Genomic DNA, 19,382 nt, shown 5'->3' on the forward strand with positions numbered 1-19,382 from the left:
CCATATAAATGCTGAAAATAGTCATTTTTCGCCATACGTTGACCTTGTAGACATTGTTTGCCCAGTTTTTTTGGACGCAGCCACTGAAGCACAGTTGCCAGAAAAATTATGCCATATAAATGCTGAAAATATAAATTTTTTTGGTTGCAGCCACTGAAGCACAGAGGCCAGAAAAATTATGCCATATAAATGCAGAAAATATGCATTTTTTTGGTCGCAGCCACTGAAGCACAGTTGACAGAAAAATTATGCCATATAAATGCTGAAAATATAAACTTTTTTGGTTGCAGCCACTGAAGCACAGAGGCCAGAAAAATTATGCCATATAAATGCAGAAAACATGCATTTTTTTGGTCGCAGCCACTGAAGCACAGTTGACAGAAAAATTATGCCATATAAATGCTGAAAATATAAATTTTTTTGGTTGCAGCCACTGAAGCACAGAGGCCAGAAAAATTATGCCATATAAATGCAGAAAATATGCATTTTTTTGGTCGCAGCCACTGAAGCACAGTTGCCAGAAAAAATATGCCATATAAATGCTGAAAATAGTCATTTTTTGCCATATACGTTGAGTCAACGTATGGCAAAAAATGACTATTTTCAGCATTTATATGGCATATTTTTTCTGGCCTCTGTGCTTCAGTGGCTGCGGCCAAAAAAACTGGGCAAACAATGCCTACAAGGTCAACGTCGTTGACCTTGTAGGCATTCTTTGCCCAGTTTTTTTGGCCGCAGCCACTGAAGCACAGAGGCCAGAAAAAATATGCCATATAAATGCTGAAAATAGTCATTTTTTTGGTCGCAGCCACTGAAGCACAGTTGCCAGAAAAATTATGCCATATAAATGCTGAAAATATAAATTTTTTTGGTTGCAGCCACTGAAGCACAGAGGCCAGAAAAATTATGCCATATAAATGCAGAAAATATGCATTTTTTTGGATGCAGCCACTGAAGCACAGTTGCCAGAAAAAATATGCCATATAAATGCTGAAAATAGTCATTTTTTGCCATACGTTGACCTTGTAGACATTGTTTGCCCAGTTTTTTTGGTTGCAGCCACTGAAGCACAGAGGCCAGAAAAAATTAAACCAGTAGGGTTTGCACCCTAGTTTGTAACGGTGGCGGAGGGAGGAGGAGGACGCTAAAGGACAGCTGTGTGTGGAGTCATGAGGCTTGAAGAGAAGGACAGCTGCATAGAAGTCAGAACAAGTCTTCCGGCGTGCAGTAACCCTCCGAGATCCACCCCTCATTCATTTTAATAAAGGTCAGGTAATCGACACTTTTGTGACCTAGGCGAGTTCTCTTCTCAGTTACAATCCCTCCTGCTGCACTGAAGGTCCTTTCTGAGAGCACACTTGAGGCTGGGCAAGACAAGAGGTTCATGGCAAATTGTGACAGCTCTGGCCACAGATCAAGCCTGCGCACCCAGTAGTCCAGGGGTTCATCGCTCCTCAGAGTGTCGATATCTGCAGTTAATGCCAGGTAGTCCGCTACCTGCCGGTCGAGGCGTTCTTTGAGGGTGGATCCAGAAGGGTTGTGGCGCTGCCTTGGACAGAAAAACATTTGCATGTCTGACGTTACAGACTGGCCAAAGGGCTTTGTCCTTGCAGGTGTGCTCGTGGCAGGATTACTGGCACCTCTGCCCCTGGAATGTTGATGAGTTCCTGAAGTGACATCACCCTTAAAAGCATTGTACAACATGTTTTGCAGGCTGGTTTGTAAATGCCGCATCTTTTCGGACTTGTGGTATGTTGGTAACATTTCTGACACTTTATGCTTGTACCGAGGGTCTAGTAGCGTTGCGACCCAGTACAGGTCCTTCTCCTTAAGCCTCTTGATACGGGGGTCCTTCAACAGGCATGACAGCATGAAAGACCCCATTCTCACAAGGTTGGATGCAGAGCTATCCATCTCCGCTTCCTCATTATCAAGGACTGCATCATCCACGGTCTCCTCCCCCCAGCCACGTACAAGACCAGGGGTCCCCAAAAGGTCACCACTAGCCCCCTGGGAAGCCTGCTCCTGTTGGTCCTCCTCCTCCTCCTCCACAAAGCCACCTTCCTCCTCTGACTCCACTTCTGGCACCTCTCCCTGCGTTGCAGCAGGTGCCTGGGTTCGTTCTGGTGATTCCGACCAGAAATCGTGCGCTTCCAGCTCCTCGTCACGCTGGTCTACAGCCTCATCTGTCACTCGTCGCACGGCACGCTCCAGGAAGAAAGCGAAGGGTATTAGGTCGCTGATGGTGCCTTCGGTGCGACTGACCATATTTGTCACCTCTTCAAAAGGTCGCATGAGCCTGCAGGCATCGCGCATAAGCACCCAGTAACGGGGGAAAAAAATCCCCAGCTGTGCAGATCCAGTCCTACCACCCAGTTCAAAAAGGTACTCGTTGACGGCCCTTTGTTGTTGCAGCAGACGTTCCAACATAAGGAGCGTTGAATTCCAGCGAGTCTGGCTGTCAGAAATCAAACGCCTGACTGGCATGTTGTAGCGCTGCTGAATGTCAGCAAGGCGTGCCATGGCTGTGTAGGAACGTCTGAAATGGGCCGACACCTTTCTGGACTGGGTGAGAACGTCCTGGAATCCTGGGTACTTGGAGACAAAACGTTGGACTATTAAATTTAACACATGTGCCATGCAGGGCACATGTGTTAAATTGCCTAGTCTCAACGCTGCCAACAGATTGCTTCCATTGTCACACACCACTTTTCCGATCTGCAGTTGGTGTGGGGTCAGCCACCGATCGGCCTGTGACTGCAGAGATGACAGGAGTACAGATCCGGTATGGTTTTTGCTTTCCAGGCACGTCATCCCCAAGACAGCGTGACAACGGCGTACCTGGCACGTCGAATAGCCTAGGGGGAGCTGGGGGTGCACAGGTGTGGAGGAGGAGAAGGAGGACCCAGCAGCAGAGTAAGAAGAAGAAGAAGACGAGGTAGAGAGCGATGGAGGAGTAGAGGTGGTGGCAGAACCGCGTGCAATCCGTGGCGGTGACACCAACTCCACTGTTGTTGTTGAGCTACCCATTCCCTGCTTCCCAGCCATTACCAAGTTCACCCAGTGGGCAGTGTAGGTGACATACCTGCCCTGACCATGCTTGGAGGACCATGCGTCAGTAGTCATATGGACCTTTGGCCCAACACTAAGTGACAGAGATGCGGTAACTTGGCTCTGCACATGTTGGTACAGGTGTGGTATTCCCTTTTTAGAAAAAAAATTGCGGCTGGGTACCTTCCACTGCGGTGTCCCAATTGCTACAAATTTGCGGAAGGCCTCAGAGTCCACCAGCTGGTATGGTAAAAGCTGGCGGGCTAAGAGTGCAGACAAGCCAGCTGTCAGACGCCGGGCAAGGGGGTGACAGTCAGACATTGGCTTCTTACGCTCAAACATGGCCTTCACAGAAACTTGGCTGGTGGCAGATGACTGGGAATGGGAACAGGTGGTCAAGGTGGAAGGCGGAGTGGAGGGTGGTTCAGACGGGTCAAGGAGAGCAGAGGTAGAGCAGTAAGATGCTGGACCAGAAGGAGTGTGGCTTTTAGTTTGCCTGTTGCCTTTGAGGTGTTGCTCCCAAAGTGCTTTGTGCTTGCCGCTCATGTGCCTTCGCATAGAAGTTGTACCTATGTGGCTGTTGGGCTTACCAAGGCTCAGTTTCTGACTGCACTCATTGCAAATTACAATGCTTTTGTCAGAGGCACACACATTAAAAAAATCCCACACTGCTGACTTTTTGGAAGTGTGCGATCTGGCGGTAACAGTAGAAGTTGGCGGAGTTGGCGGTATTGGCGGCAATGGCGGGTGTGTTGGCCGGCTGAATACAGGTGCCGATACATGTTGTTGCCCTGCTGATCCCTGCGGGCTGTCCTCCCTGCTTCTTCTAAGTCTTATTCTCCTACTGCCTCTCTGACTCTCCGTCTCTCCATCTGAACTACCCTCCTCTTGCTCTCTTCTACTAGGCACCCACAAAACATCAATCTCCTCATCATCATTCTCCTCAGATGCATCAATTTCTTCTGACACATCACAGAAGGAAGCAGCAGCGGGGACCTCCTCCTCATCACTCATTATGTCCATCTCTATCGTGTTCTCTGCCAGAATTAAATCTGGTGTAAGGTCCTCATCTCCTTCATCTTCTTCTGGCAATAATGGTTGCGCATTACTCAGTTCAAGAAACTCATTGGAAAATAACTCCTCTGACCCCAGTGAAGAAGGGGCACCGGTGGTGGAGGAAGTGTTACGTGGGGTGGCCATAGCAGTGGAGGATGAGGAGGATGTTGTGGTAAAGTTAGAAACGGTAGAGGATGGGGTGTGCTGTGTAAGCCAGTCAACTACCTCTTCAGCATTTTGGGAGTTCAGGGTCATTGGCTTTTTAAAACTGGGCAATTTGCTAGGGCCACAGGATTGCATAGCAGCACGGCCCCTAGCACGGCCTCTGCGTGGCGGCCTGCCTTTGCCTGGCATTATTTTTAAAAAAACAACAACAACAACAAAAACTCAGTTGGTTTTTCTGGAAACGATAATACACACAGCTAGATGGCGGGTTGAAGAAAACACTGTGCAAATAATGCCTACAAAGTCAACGTATACACTACTACAGCGGTGGATACGGATTACGTAAAATATATGAATGCTGCTTGAAAAAAAGTAACTCAAGTGGTTTTTCTAGAGACGATAATATTATCAATATTTAGACAAAATGTGAACAAGCTCACACAGCTCGATGGCGGGTTGAAGAAAACAGTGTGCAAATAATGCCTACAAGGTCAACGTATACACTACTACAGCGGTGGATACGGATTACGTAAAATATATGAATGCTGCTTGAAAAAAAGTAACTCAAGTGGTTTTTCTAGAGACGATAATATTATCAATATTTAGACAAAATGTGAACAAGCTCACACAGCTCGATGGCGGGTTGAAGAAAACAGTGTGCAAATAATGCCTACAAGGTCAACGTATACACTACTACAGCGGTGGATACGGATTACGTAAAATATATGAATGCTGCTTGAAAAAAAGTAACTCAAGTGGTTTTTCTAGAGACGATAATATTATCAATATTTAGACAAAATGTGAACAAGCTCACACAGCTCGATGGCGGGTTGAAGAAAACAGTGTGCAAATAATGCCTACAAGGTCAACGTATACACTACTACAGCGGTGGATACGGATTACGTAAAATATATGAATGCTGCTTGAAAAAAGTGACTCCGGTGTTTTTTCTGGAGACGGTAATATTATGGATATTTAGACAGAATGGGAACAAGCTCACACAGCTCGATGGCGGGTTGAAGAAAACAGTGTGCAAATAATGCCTACAAGGTCAACGTATACACTACTACAGCGGTGGATACGGATTACGTAAAATATATGAATGCTGCTTGAAAAAAAGTAACTCAAGTGGTTTTTCTAGAGACGATAATATTATCAATATTTAGACAAAATGTGAACAAGCTCACACAGCTCGATGGCGGGTTGAAGAAAACAGTGTGCAAATAATGCCTACAAGGTCAACGTATACACTACTACAGCGGTGGATACGGATTACGTAAAATATATGAATGCTGCTTGAAAAAAGTGACTCCGGTGTTTTTTCTGGAGACGGTAATATTATGGATATTTAGACAGAATGGGAACAAGGTCACACAGCTCGATGGCGGGTTGAAGAAAACAGTGTGCAAATAATGCCTACAAGGCCAACGTATACACTACTACAGCGGTGGATACGGATTACGTAAAATATATGAATGCTGCTTGAAAAAAGTGACTCCGGTGTTTTTTCTGGAGACGGTAATATTATGGATATTTAGACAGAATGGGAACAAGGTCACACAGCTCGATGGCGGGTTGAAGAAAACAGTGTGCAAATAATGCCTACAAGGTCAACGTATACACTACTACAGCGGTGGATACGGATTACGTAAAATATATGAATGCTGCTTGAAAAAAAGTAACTCAAGTGGTTTTTCTAGAGACGATAATATTATCAATATTTAGACAAAATGTGAACAAGCTCACACAGCTCGATGGCGGGTTGAAGAAAACACTCTGCAAATAATGCCTACAAGGCCAACGTATACACTACTACAGCGGTGGATACGGATTACGTAAAATATATGAATGCTGCTTGAAAAAAGTGACTCCGGTGTTTTTTCTGGAGACGGTAATATTATGGATATTTAGACAGAATGGGAACAAGGTCACACAGCTCGATGGCGGGTTGAAGAAAACAGTGTGCAAATAATGCCTACAAGGTCAACGTATACACTACTACAGCGGTGGATACGGATTACGTAAAATATATGAATGCTGCTTGAAAAAAAGTAACTCAAGTGGTTTTTCTAGAGACGATAATATTATCAATATTTAGACAAAATGTGAACAAGCTCACACAGCTCGATGGCGGGTTGAAGAAAACACTGTGCAAATAATGCCTACAAGGCCAACGTATACACTACTACAGCGGTGGATACGGATTACGTAAAATATATGAATGCTGCTTGAAAAAAGTGACTCCGGTGTTTTTTCTGGAGACGGTAATATTATGGATATTTAGACAGAATGGGAACAAGGTCACACAGCTCGATGGCGGGTTGAAGAAAACAGTGTGCAAATAATGCCTACAAGGCCAACGTATACACTACTACAGCGGTGGATACGGATTACGTAAAATATATGAATGCTGCTTGAAAAAAGTGACTCCGGTGTTTTTTCTGGAGACGGTAATATTATGGATATTTAGACAGAATGGGAACAAGGTCACACAGCTCGATGGCGGGTTGAAGAAAACAGTGTGCAAATAATGCCTACAAGGCCAACGTATACACTACTACAGCGGTGGATACGGATTACGTAAAATATATGAATGCTGCTTGAAAAAAGTGACTCCGGTGTTTTTTCTGGAGACGGTAATATTATGGATATTTAGACAGAATGTGAACAAGGTCACACAGCTAGATGGCGGGTTGAAGAAAACACTGTGCAAATAATGCCTACAAGGTCAACGTATACACTACTACAGCGGTGGATACGGATTACGTAAAATATATTATGGCTGCTTGAAAAAAGTCACTCCGGTGTTTTTTCTGGAGACGGTAATATTATGGATATTTAGACAGAATGTGAACAAGGTCACACAGCTAGATGGCGGGTTGAAGAAAACACTGTGCAAATAATGCCTACAAGGTCAACGTATACACTACTACAGCGGTGGATACGGATTACGTAAAATATATTATGGCTGCTTGAAAAAAGTCACTCCGGTGTTTTTTCTGGAGACGGTAATATTATGGATATTTAGACAGAATGTGAACAAGGTCACACAGCTAGGTGGCGGGTTGAAGAAAACACTGTGCAAATAATGCCTACAAGGTCAACGTATACACTACTACAGCGGTGGATACGGATTACGTAAAATATATTATGGCTGCTTGAAAAAAGTCACTCCGGTGTTTTTTCTGGAGACGGTAATATTATGGATATTTAGACAGAATGTGAACAAGGTCACACAGCTAGATGGCGGGTTGAAGAAAACACTGTGCAAATAATGCCTACAGGGCAAATAATGCCTAAAAGGTCAACTTATACACTACTACAGCGGTAGTAAAATAAAAAAAAGTAAAATAAAAAAAAAATGAATATTAAAAAAAAAAAATTAAAGTTGGTGCTGCTGAACTACTAGGAGCAGCAGATTAGCACACCAGTCCCACTCCCCAACACTGCTAGACTAATAGCACTGGGCTCTTATAGTAGTAGTAGTAGTAGTAGTAGTAAAACAACAAAAAAATAAATAAAAGCAGTCCTTACAAGGACTACTGTTATTGCAGCAGTCAGCAGATGAGATCAGAAGCAGGACAGCTGCCCACTGCAGCTACATACAGAGCACTGCAGTAGAAGGTAGATTACTAGCCAGCAAAGCTACCTAAGCTTAAATGTCCCTCAAACCCCTGCAGACTTCTGTCCCTCCAATAACAGAGCAGTATCAAAACGATTACTAGCCAGCAAACTTTCAACTGTCCCTGAAATCACTAACAGGCAGCAGCTCTCTCCCTACACTATCTCTTCAGCACACACAGGCAGAGTGAAAAAACGCTGCAGGGCTTCGGTTTTTATAGGGAAGGGGAGTGGTCCAGGGGAGAGCTTCCTGATTGGCTGCCATGTACCTGCTGGTCTGGGGTGAGAGGGCAAAAAAAAGCGCCAACAATGGCGAACCCAAAATGGCGAACGTCGCGCGACGTTCGCGAACTTCCGGCGAGCGCGAACACCCGATGTTCGCGCGAACAAGTTCGCCGGCGAACAGTTCGCGACATCTCTACTGGTAATACCAAAGGGTTGGCTCAGCAGTTTTGATTCAATGTCCGAGTCAGTCAGCATTTATTAACACTGGCCAACAGCCCATATCAGTAAATCAAAAATAGTTTCATTGTTTTACCTGCTGCTGGCTGAACAAAGCTTATCACTGCCTGGTTGCCATGGGTTACTGCCCAGGTAAAAATTTGCCCTGTGTTACAAAATGATCCCAGTGTGTCAACATACTTAAGGGCCTATTTATGAAGCCTTGATTATTCTGGTCGAGTTTTTTAGGGTTGAAAACTATGATTTTTAGAGGAAAAAGAAAAACTTGAATTTTTAGAGATTTATTATACCCCAAATAAAAATCCCAAATCCGAAAATACTCCAGCTAAAACTAGTTGAGGTCATGTAGAAGTCAAAAGCAGATTTCCCTGAAGATGTTTCTTGACATCATAATCTGTGTGGATAATCCAAAAAAGTTGGGGTTAGATTTTATTGAGACTTTTCCCACACTGACTTTTTCGAGCTGATAATTTGATAAATGAGTTAAATTCATGGATGGGAGTTAGGTTGACTTTGTTTTAATAAAAAAATTAGATAAATTTGGGTTTTAGTAAATACCCCCCTTAGTGTTAAAATTGACAGTATACCCCCCCCCCATTTAACAGTGAAATTAATTGGGTTGTGGTTGTGATTAATGCAATAGGCAGAAAGTATGCTCAGTGCAAGCGCTATTCGGTTCGCATGGGGGGATACTAAATCCAGACTTAATTCACTACTATGGTACTGGTATCCATAATGGTCGGGCTCTGGGTTTTTTTCAGATAAAGTTTTTATTTGTAATTTGGATCACTGTATCTTAATTCTATTAAAAAACATTTAAACATGATATAAACCCGATTGGAGTGTTTTACCATACAATAAGGAATTAGTATATCTTAGTTAGGATCACGTACAAGGTATTTTATTAAAGAGAAAAAGGAAATACATTTTTAAATTCTGAATTATTTGATTAAAAATTGATAAAAATTACAGTGCATTAATTTTTATTGCATTTTTAGTGTTTAGCATCCGGAGGACACTTTTTGGTTCATATCATTTTATGATTTTATATTTCTAGTCTACTTCCAGACGTTTTTAGGTAATGAGGCAGATTTTTTGCAAGCACCAACAGGATGTAATAGGGAAATTATGGAATAGTTCGCTTTTGATAATAGTATGTGGAGGCGACGAACATAAACAGAATTTTAGCAGCTAAGCCTGTCCCATGGTGTGCGCATTTGTATGTGTCAGATCATTAGATGCCTAATCCTTTAGAAAACTATTTTTTATTTAAAAAGGTTGTACTAGAGTCACCTTCAAAAAAATTATTTTGTGTCCCTATGATTTAATGCTTCAGATGCATTCTCAAACATTATGAAGAAAAAAAACTAACAGTATGTTTAAACAAAATCAGTGTTGCAAAGGACTGTTAAGTGCAAGCCCTTAATACTATTTTTGATTGAGGCTCACAGTCTTCCTTAAGCGTAATTTTCAATTTATAGGTATTATTTTTTTCTACAATCTTAGGGTGCAAACACATTGAGGGGCTTCAATGTAGCGACAATATCTGCTCCTGCACATTCAGTAATAGATCAAAAAATACCTTATTTTGCATTTTTTGGTGATTACCAGGAATCGCCACATGTAGGGGCAGATTTATCAAGGGTCGAATTTCGAAGTGATAAATACTTCGAAATTCGACCATTGAATGGCTTTTCTTCGACTTTGAATATCGAAGTCGAAGTTTTTTTTCACCGAATTTGACCGTTATACGGTCGAAGTAAAATCGTTCCATCGAACAATGAAATCCTTCTAATCGAACGTTTCGAAGTATTTCATCCATCGATCGAACGATTTTTCTTCGACTGCAAAAAACTTAGAAAAATGCTCTAGAAGGTCCCCATAGGCTAACATAGCACTTCGGAAGGTTTAATTTGGGGAAGTATTGAAGTTGAAGTTTTTTAAAGAGACAGTACTTAGATTATCGAATGGTCGAATATTCAAAGTATTTTTACTTCGAATCGAAGTCAAAGTAGCCTATGCGATGGTCGAAGTATCCAAAAAATTACTTAGAATTTTTTTACTTTGAAAATTCCCTCTAATTCAATTCGACCCTTGATAAATCTGCCCCGTAATGTGGTGATTCAAACAAAAGTGAAGGGGCAGGTATTGCCGGACACTTCATTGCCTGTGGGAGAGGAGATTTCTCACCAGTTGATGAAACACCCCATGTGTCAGGGCTCTAGAACCCAATTAAAACCAACGCATCTAGAGTATTTTGGTTTATATAGGAGTGGGAGCTACAGAAAAAGTGGCATTGCTTGGACTCTCTGGGGATGCAAATAGCTACAACTTTGCCTTTCAGTCAAGACAATATCCCTGTTAACCTACTTTTGTCATTATCATTTTTTCATATAATTAAAATATATATTTTTATTATATATTTTACCATTACATTATATTAGGTATGATATTTAGTATATCATACTTCAAGGTTATTAATTCTGCTTTCCACCTTACATTTATTTGTAATTAGTGAAGACAACTATAGTCTAGCCAGTTGCCATTAGTAAACTAGCCTGACTATAGTACAATAGTTATTACATAATGCCCAGTGACCCCTGCATGCAGTCTATTAAGTTTCTGCAGACCTCCAAACCCAACACCATCTTATGGCCACTGAATGATCGCATGGGACCATTTGTGTATTATAGTGATTTCAGAAGAATGCTATGCAGTATTTTGACTGTATTACTATATTAATATGATAGAACAATGATTAGAACTAAATTTACTTAGAATGGAACCACTGCATTGAGTAATATAGAGAGCTGTTGTTACACACACATATAGATAAACACAGACATATACATTCATTATTTGAGGTACAGTAAAAGTGACAACATTTTTAAAAAACAAAGAAATGTCTTAAATTCTAAAATAACTAAGTTAAGGTCAAAAGAGCAATCTCTCACCATTCAATATAATAAATCCCCAAGATGTACTCAGAAAATACTGAGAGGCAGCACAACCAAAGCTCTCACGGAGCTACATACCATAATCACTATAATAATGAGTCAGTTTGAGACCCTAATGCTGCTCACAGCTAGGATTTTAATGCACCAGAATCTAAACAAGAGCAAGGGCTTGTGTAATGGTATAGCCTAATCTCTTTGTTAAACAAGGATTTGAGGATATTACAAAAGATAATAGCACATGAAGTGTACATTTTTAACCACAGATTGTAAAGATTAGTTATTACAAACAAAAGCACAGACAGAGGTGTAACTAAAAGTAACTGAAATCAACAGAAAAATCATTGTATTGTCCTAATAATCTTTGGGGATGAGATGTTCCATATTACAGCTTAGTTCCTCACTAGTCTCTCTATACCTCCTGTCTCCCCAAGTAGTTGTGGAGTCTGAGTCCTTGCTACATTATTGGTGACATAATAGAAAAGCATTAATGGCAATCATCACAACAGCCTAATAATAAACTTATTTTAGCCTTGACTGACACCTCTTTTACAATAAATACCTTATTTTCATGATATTTTCAGTAAATAGAAAAATTAGATCAAACAAATATAGTGGAAAAAAAATACATGACAAAGCTTAAGTGACTTCCAGTGGGGAGCAATGAATGTGCCCTTTGTCACCAGTCAGGTTGGCCTGAAATAATTCTGAATGGATTGTATAAACCCAGATAATAACTAAAAGCTTTACAGATTGCTATATTTATTAAAGTATAAATACATATTTCTGCAAACTGAATTTGCCTTGAGGATAGAGAACTCTGAAACTTTTTCCTCTTTAATTTTCTATGTGGGCAGAGGGTCAGAAACAAAGGACAGGGATGGTGGAGTCAAGGACAGAGGCACATTTCACCTCCAGAAACATTAAGGTGTGTACACACTATAAAGATTTGTGAGACACCTTTTTCTGCAACACCAAAAAAGGTTTTAGGGGTAGGTATATTCCTGCTCTGCAGGAGTGGTTTTGGACTGTGGGAGAAACCAGGGGAAACCAACGAAAGCAATGGAGGAACAAAAACAGAGACCATGTAGGTTGCGGCCCAGCCAGAATCAAGAATCCTCCTCTCTGTTTCTTGTGAAAAAATCTATAGTGGTAAACTTGTCAAAATTTTAATTATCCATCAAATGATTTCATGTACCTAACCATAAAAATTCCACTTATTGTTCCTTGATTAAAAAAAAAAAAAGGCTTCTGATTTTGCAGCTGTCAAATGAAATCTAAAGGAGAAGTTTACCACTACCTTAAAATAACTTTAAATATTCTAGTTATTAGTCTTGATCACCTTCAAGTAGGTCAATCAATTCAGAGGCCCATGCAACTAGAAAGCAGTCATAAAATATAGGAATATATATTAGGAAAATAATATTAGGAAGCAGCAAAAAAAGACAAGTAAATCAAAAGATAAAAATAAATACTCTGTTCAGATTGTCTTACAATGCCACTGTATATTTCAAACGTTTTAAAGTGGTATTCTCCTTTTCTAACTTTTTAGTAAAGAGCATTTTGCTCAGTGGATCTCCTTTAGGAAGTGCACACTGCTTAATATCATGTTACAAAACAGGCCTGGACTGGCAGACTGTGGGTACTGGCAAATACCAGAAGGGCTAACGTAAGTTGCCATAGACATTTACTATTTATTGGGCTGGTGGGGAATGTTTGGGCGTCATTGTACCTGAAATGCCAGTGCCTATTTTGATTCTCAGTCAAGACCGGGTACAAACATATTTTACAGCAGGTCTTGCTGCTGTCAGTCTACCAGCACTGTGCTTATGTGCTTTCTGGGAAGTAGTTAAACCCTTGTGCTTTTACCTTCACGTTCATAAATTGTTTGATCTTTATATTGTCACAGCTCAGGTACAACTACTGAACGTATCAACACATGTAGCTAATGATTATATAAAATCAGCATATTCCTTCTTGTATACTCTTAAGAAGGTGATTAAAATGGTGTCCCCAATTGTTACATTGTTTATGAATTTCCTTTCCTTTTTTTTAAGATGTACAGACTCTAAATTAAGCTACAACAATTCCTTTTTATCTGTTTAGCTGCTACTTTGGAGCATGAAAGCCGCCGAGACCGTGTGTTAATTTGAATTGAATGGGGCCTTGTTAAATTTATTGACATGAAATGAAAAATCCCCAATGTGGTTTTGAACTGTCATGCTACCCAGAGGCAAGAAATTTTAATTAAAAAAAAGTCACAGAAAGCAAAGTAATGTGAAGCAATCTTTTTCATAGAGCCAGCAGGCTATGGGTCCTTTCCTGACTGAAATCTCTTCTCTAGATAAACCAGCACATGCAGGTACAAATCTGCATTGCATTAACATTCAGCGATTTGGGGATTATGGTTTTTCAAGGAGAACATGTGGCTATTATACTGTTACGGATAGGTAGGGATAGACCTGCAGTATTACGTTGAATGGAAGCGTAAAACAGCAGGTCCTATCTTTTACAACAATACCCTGTGAGAGCTGATCTTAAAAATATACTACAGATGACCTGAAATACATACTGGTGAAAAATGTCAACACATTTCAGTTACTTATTAGAGTTTTTGATTCCATGATATCAGGTATCATGTTATCAGGTATGTTCAAATGGGCACCAAATTCTTTGACTTAAAATATTTCTGTAAGGGTCAGGACACACAGACAGATTTGGGGAGATTAGTCGCCCGGTAACAAATCTCCTCTTCTTCGGGGCGACTAATCTCCCCAAACTGCCTCCCCTGCCTTCCTGTCGACTAAAATGTAAATTGCGTTTTCGGAAGTCTCCTGAAGTTTCCTCCTCAGGCAACTTCAGATGACTTCGGAAAACGAATTGCGCCGAGTGCTAACTCCCCGAACTGCCTCCCCTGCCTTCCCGCCGACTAAAATGTAAATCGCCGGCGGGAAGCCAGTTCGGGGAGATTAGTCGCCCCGAAGAAGAGGTGATTTGTCGCCGGGTGACTAAATCTGCCTGTGTGCACTGACCCTAAAGCACTAAGCATTGTATTAACAAAACAGCACCAAAAAACCATACAACCAATCAAACAAGTCATCAAAACCAATGTTATCATTTAATGATGAATGCCATATAATTAAAGGCAGCTGTGATACATTAGTTACTAATATTCCACAGATGCTGCTGAGAAATGTTTCAACTAATGTAGCAAATTGTAAGTTTATAGTCCAATAATTGGATTATTGATCTGCCAGACTGAAACACCAGAGACAGGAACATTAAACTTTAAATGTAAATTTTGGAAAACCGATAAAAAAAATAAATAACAATAACTGAAATCAACTGAACTAAAAAAAGTGGTTGGAAGGTGAACAACAGCTTTAAGAACTGCTGGAAATGTGTGGCCTCAGGAGTACAAGACCAAGACCTAAAAGTAATTTACCCCAAAGGAATGAGGACCAGATATTGACAGACTAGCTCCTGTCATAATACGCCCCAGGAGTATAAGTCAGGGCTCCATGCTCCACCAAAATAAAAAAGGTGTGGGGTTAATATTACCCAAGCAACGTCCACTCTAGGGACCTATTTATTATGCTGTGTAAAGGGAACGTTGCCAAAAAGCTGTGTAAAATAAACAGAGAATTTATCAAGGTTTGCACGTGGTCCAAACGACATTATTGTTTGCCACTTCAGGTCTTGTATCCATTAGGGAAAATTCAAGTGACAGGTCAGTTCCCCAGTTTCCCATAGCATTTTTAAGTGGCTGCTTACATTTACACTGGATTTGTACATGGAGGTATGTGCAGGGTTGGACTGGGGGGTCGGAGGCCCATCCGGCTACTGCACCAGGGCCCCCCCTGCTGCGGTGGCACGCTGCAATGCATTTGTGCCGCATTTGAAAAATGTAATAAATAAGAAAGAAAAAAAAAGCAACTATTTTGATTTTCTGCACATTTAGCAATTATATATTCTACTGACTCGTTGATTAAACTGGCAGCATAAGTACTGAAAAACAGCCCAGACAATATCATGTTTCTTGAGTGTTTTTTATTTCCACTCTATACAATTACTCTGCTCTATGTTATTGTCTAATTTATAATAAAGTTCATTAAGGATTTCTTGATCTTGCCAGCAAAGGACAACTATGGATATGTGTTCCTGTCATAAACAGAGCTTGCTGTAGAAACTAGCATTCAATCATTCATAATATCATGTAGATAACTACTATTGATCCCATATTACCCTAACAAAACTAAAGGCTTGCTGCAATAATAAAATATGACAATCTTCATTCGAATATCTTGTGGCTCCTACTAAATGAGATGATGATGAGGATGATTGATAGAGAATGGAGTTCTCACAATGAAGTCTATGTGGAAATAAAGTCTCCAAAGAACAACATATTTCTGAAGAATATATCAGTATGTGAAATAGGAAATCGTGTTGCTGATCTTTGGATTTTAGGGGCTGATAAACAGAATCCTTACAAGGGTGGAAATGTTTACAGTAGTATAAAGCTTTATGGGGCCCAGTGAGCTTCCGTTCTTAATGTATTATCTGATATATAGTCACATAGTAAAATTGGCTTGAAAAGAGACCAAAGTCCATCAAGTTCAACCCCTCCAAATGAAACCCAGCATCTATACAGCATCCATTAAAAAAAACCAAAGTGGGGGTCCCCTTTGATTGTATTAGACTGAAGCTCTCCAAATTCTTATTTTGCCACAGATAAACTGCAGGGTTTTAGTTTGAAAGAACAAAATAACTATTTTTGTATATGGTTCTAAAGGCTCAGCTGCATTTAAAAATAAATTCTACTTGCACCCCTGCATCTGTCCTAATCTGTCTCATCCAACCTTATACAGACATTATGATTATATTTTTAAACTGTAACACAGTTGCAAAAAACAACTAACTTTTAGATAGAAAAGGGGTCAGTGGAATAAAGGGTTAACGTCTATAAGGATTTAATTACATTTTTAACGGTTGAAAGACCATTTGCTTTACAAGAGCCCGAAACAGTGGCCCCTGAACAGCACAGAAATCAGAATAAAAAAATATGCAAGCAAGCCTTTCAAGTCCATTTCACAGTAAAAATGCTCACGGCACCAGCATCTCAGACTGTTGTGTTCCTTCACAAAACACGGCCCTTTGTTACCCCACTGCTAAGAGGAATTCTCAGTGCAAAGTTACATGAATTCACTTCTACTAGATTTTCTGATCTGAGCTCTTTTCCTTTAATCTCATTTTTAAATTCTGGCAAGTAAAAAGGAAAGAAAGAGAGAAACATTTGCAAGCAATGCTAAAACAAACCACATACTCTGAAGATTCATGCTGACAAGTTAGCCCTAGGCTGCATTCATAGTGTACCTTGGAACCTCAGTACAGAAATCTACATTAGTATTTACAGAAACCTGCAAGTAGCTCTTTGAAGTACCTGTAGACAGCCCGCTTGTCAGCTTCTAGCTGTGCCTGAGGGTCAATTGGTACACCAGGGACTGGGTTTGCTGCTGCAGAGGCTGCTGGGAGGTGCACTGGTTGGGGCTTGGCAGTCTGTTGTGCTGTTGCTGTCATCTGTTAAACAGAGGAATGCAGCATGGCAAAAAACATTAAATTTATTTATGCACCAAAGTATTTACATGAAACAGTTATAAGCTTGAAATATGACTGACAGTTTAACTCTTCAGCTTTCACAAAACATATAAATAATATCCTTTCACACAACCAGAACCTCTTACTGTTTACAAGACAATCTAAAACCTTAGGCATGTTACAAACTAAAGAGAAAAACATAATAATAAACATGTTTTTACTGATATCAGATTATAAAAACGTACTAATTATAATATCGGCAATGAAATACCAAATCAACTCTTTATTGCTAGCAGTTTGAGAGTTAAATCTGAGATATGAAACTTAAATGAAATAAATTCATTTCAGCTGAAATCATAAGAGACATCCCTAGTGGCTATGTTATCAATGTAGAGAAGTCATATGCCAGTCATGGGGGTGTTTAAATAGGAAGTTTTGAACAAAATGAATAACAAATGCATTTGTTGGCCTGTTAATATTACAAGGTCACAGTTCACTTACTGATGCCCTAATCCGGGATACTCTCATAACTATGTTGATAAGAACCTACACTAAGAAAGCTAGTGATTGACATATCATGTGATTACAGGCGGAAAATCATCCCAGTGTGGTATTATTGTAGATGGCACTAATACAGTACAGTGAGGTATAATGTTGCATTTATCATTAGAGAAGCACTAGGAGCTACTGGGGCTGTGGGGGCCATGGTCTAGTACAGATTCTGAAAACATAATGTGCAGCATTTCTTACCTACTTCTTTGTAAAGCTTTAGTTCTCATTTAACTATGTTATTAACATTGCTGATTTACTAACAGGGCTGGGCCAACCCAGCCAGCCACCCTGCTCCCCCCCTTGCCCCCCCCTGCACGTGCGCGCAAGCTCCCCGGACGGACCGCGACTTGTGCATGTGCAGGTCGGCAGGACGGGAAGAGAGAGAAAAGAGTTGAGACCGACTAAGGGGAGGGGACACAGGGGAGGAGAGCTACGGAGGGACGTAGTGTGAGAGAGTGACAGAGAGGAATTGGGGAGAACGACAGAGGGGAGTGGAAGGGGGAAGAGCAGCGGAGGGGAGGGGAAAACCAAAGAGGGCTATGGAAATGGACTAGGGGTAAGCAGAAGACAATTTAAAAGGTACCTACCCAGCGCCCCCCTATCACTGTGCCCTAGGCAGGTGCCTCTTCTGCCTACCCCTAGTCCTGGCCCTGTTTACTAACACTGAGGCTTAATGTATTACTTTTGCAGCTTGATAAAGACCTAGGTATCCAGAGAAACTCTCTTTCTTAGTTTTTCCATTCTACCTTTTATTTAGCCAACTTCTCTTTTAACTTTGTTTTCTCTTGACATGCTATTTTTGATTAAAATAACACCTCTTGGCCCTAAAAAATATCAAGCTGACCATAGAGTGTATGTTTCTGTTGGTGAGAGCTAACGATAACTGTTACATACAGATTTAACCCACTATGTGGGTCAATTTTGAACCAGGGTGACAAATACAGTAGATGTAGGGACCCATAGGGTCAATAGCCCCTATGGCTTTAAATCCCTGCAGGTTCAGTTCCTTTAGTTGCTGGGCAGAATGAAATGTATCTAAGTTCATTTGCATATGAATGCTATTGGCTAGCAGGTAGAGTGACCACTTCCTGCCTCACTTTGGCATAGTGCTGGGAAAGGAGTGACACTTCCTCTTTGCCTTTCACCTTAGGAACAGGGTGGATGTGAGCTTTGGGCCTGGGCATGGGCCCAGTTAAAGTCAGGGTACAGGGCTCCATGAATAAGGCATTAGATATTGGGAGGTGTAGCTCCCGTAACAGTACACTCTAGGAGGTTTGAAGGTATCTCTCCCAGGCCATATTGCCTGTAGTGTAGGGAGCCCAGTAGAGAGGGAATCAGAATAGAAGTATTTTCCTGAAGTGACTCAGGCCACTACAGGGTATTTCAGAGGTGAAGCGAGATTCCTGCCAAGTCTGTCTGCAGTGCAGTGTCAGCCTGTGTTATGCTCTGCATGTATGCCTGTACCACTTGCCTCTGATAAACTGCTGTTCGTAAACCCTGTGAATGTTCAATAAACACTTTCTGTTTTGTTGTTTGCAAGAACCTTCTGGAGTCCAATTCTATTATTTAGTCATGCAGCACAAGTGAGACATAGTTGCAACACCCTCCTTCACCCTTTCATGTAGCAAAGGTCCATTCTGTTGAGAGAGGGTCAAATGTAACTGGTGTTCTGCCTGTTTCATAGCTGGACAAGGTCTAGCCTAGCCTAGATGGAGTTACACAATACAGCCACAGTGATTGGGGAATCTATATTAGTGCTTTTAAACGTTCCTGATTTAGCTGGCTTATTGTTATATGTTGGTAATATTATACATAGGACTCCATGAAGCACATGAGGCCTTGTGAAGGTATGGTAGTAGAAATAATCCTTTGGAAGGACAAATCCAACCTTTGTGCCCACAATCTATATTATCGTAAAAATTCTAT

At 40.9% G+C, this 19,382-nt stretch overlaps 1 protein-coding gene across 6 annotated transcripts in view; it reads right to left on the bottom strand.

Moving 5' to 3' along the window:
* pknox2.L (PBX/knotted 1 homeobox 2 L homeolog) overlaps window positions 1-19,382 on the bottom strand; it is a 381,764-nt gene that overhangs the window by 95,728 nt on the left and 266,654 nt on the right. For all 6 annotated transcript variants that reach the window (XM_018225718.2, XM_018225720.2, XM_018225715.2 and 3 more), the window contains one exon: window positions 16,750-16,886. In XM_018225718.2, coding sequence (XP_018081207.1) covers window positions 16,750-16,886 — 137 coding nt within the window. The remainder of the gene's footprint in view (window positions 1-16,749; window positions 16,887-19,382) is intronic.

The sequence above is a fragment of the Xenopus laevis genome, chromosome 7L (assembly GCF_017654675.1).
Source record: "Xenopus laevis strain J_2021 chromosome 7L, Xenopus_laevis_v10.1, whole genome shotgun sequence".
Classification (NCBI taxonomy): domain Eukaryota; kingdom Metazoa; phylum Chordata; class Amphibia; order Anura; family Pipidae; genus Xenopus; species Xenopus laevis.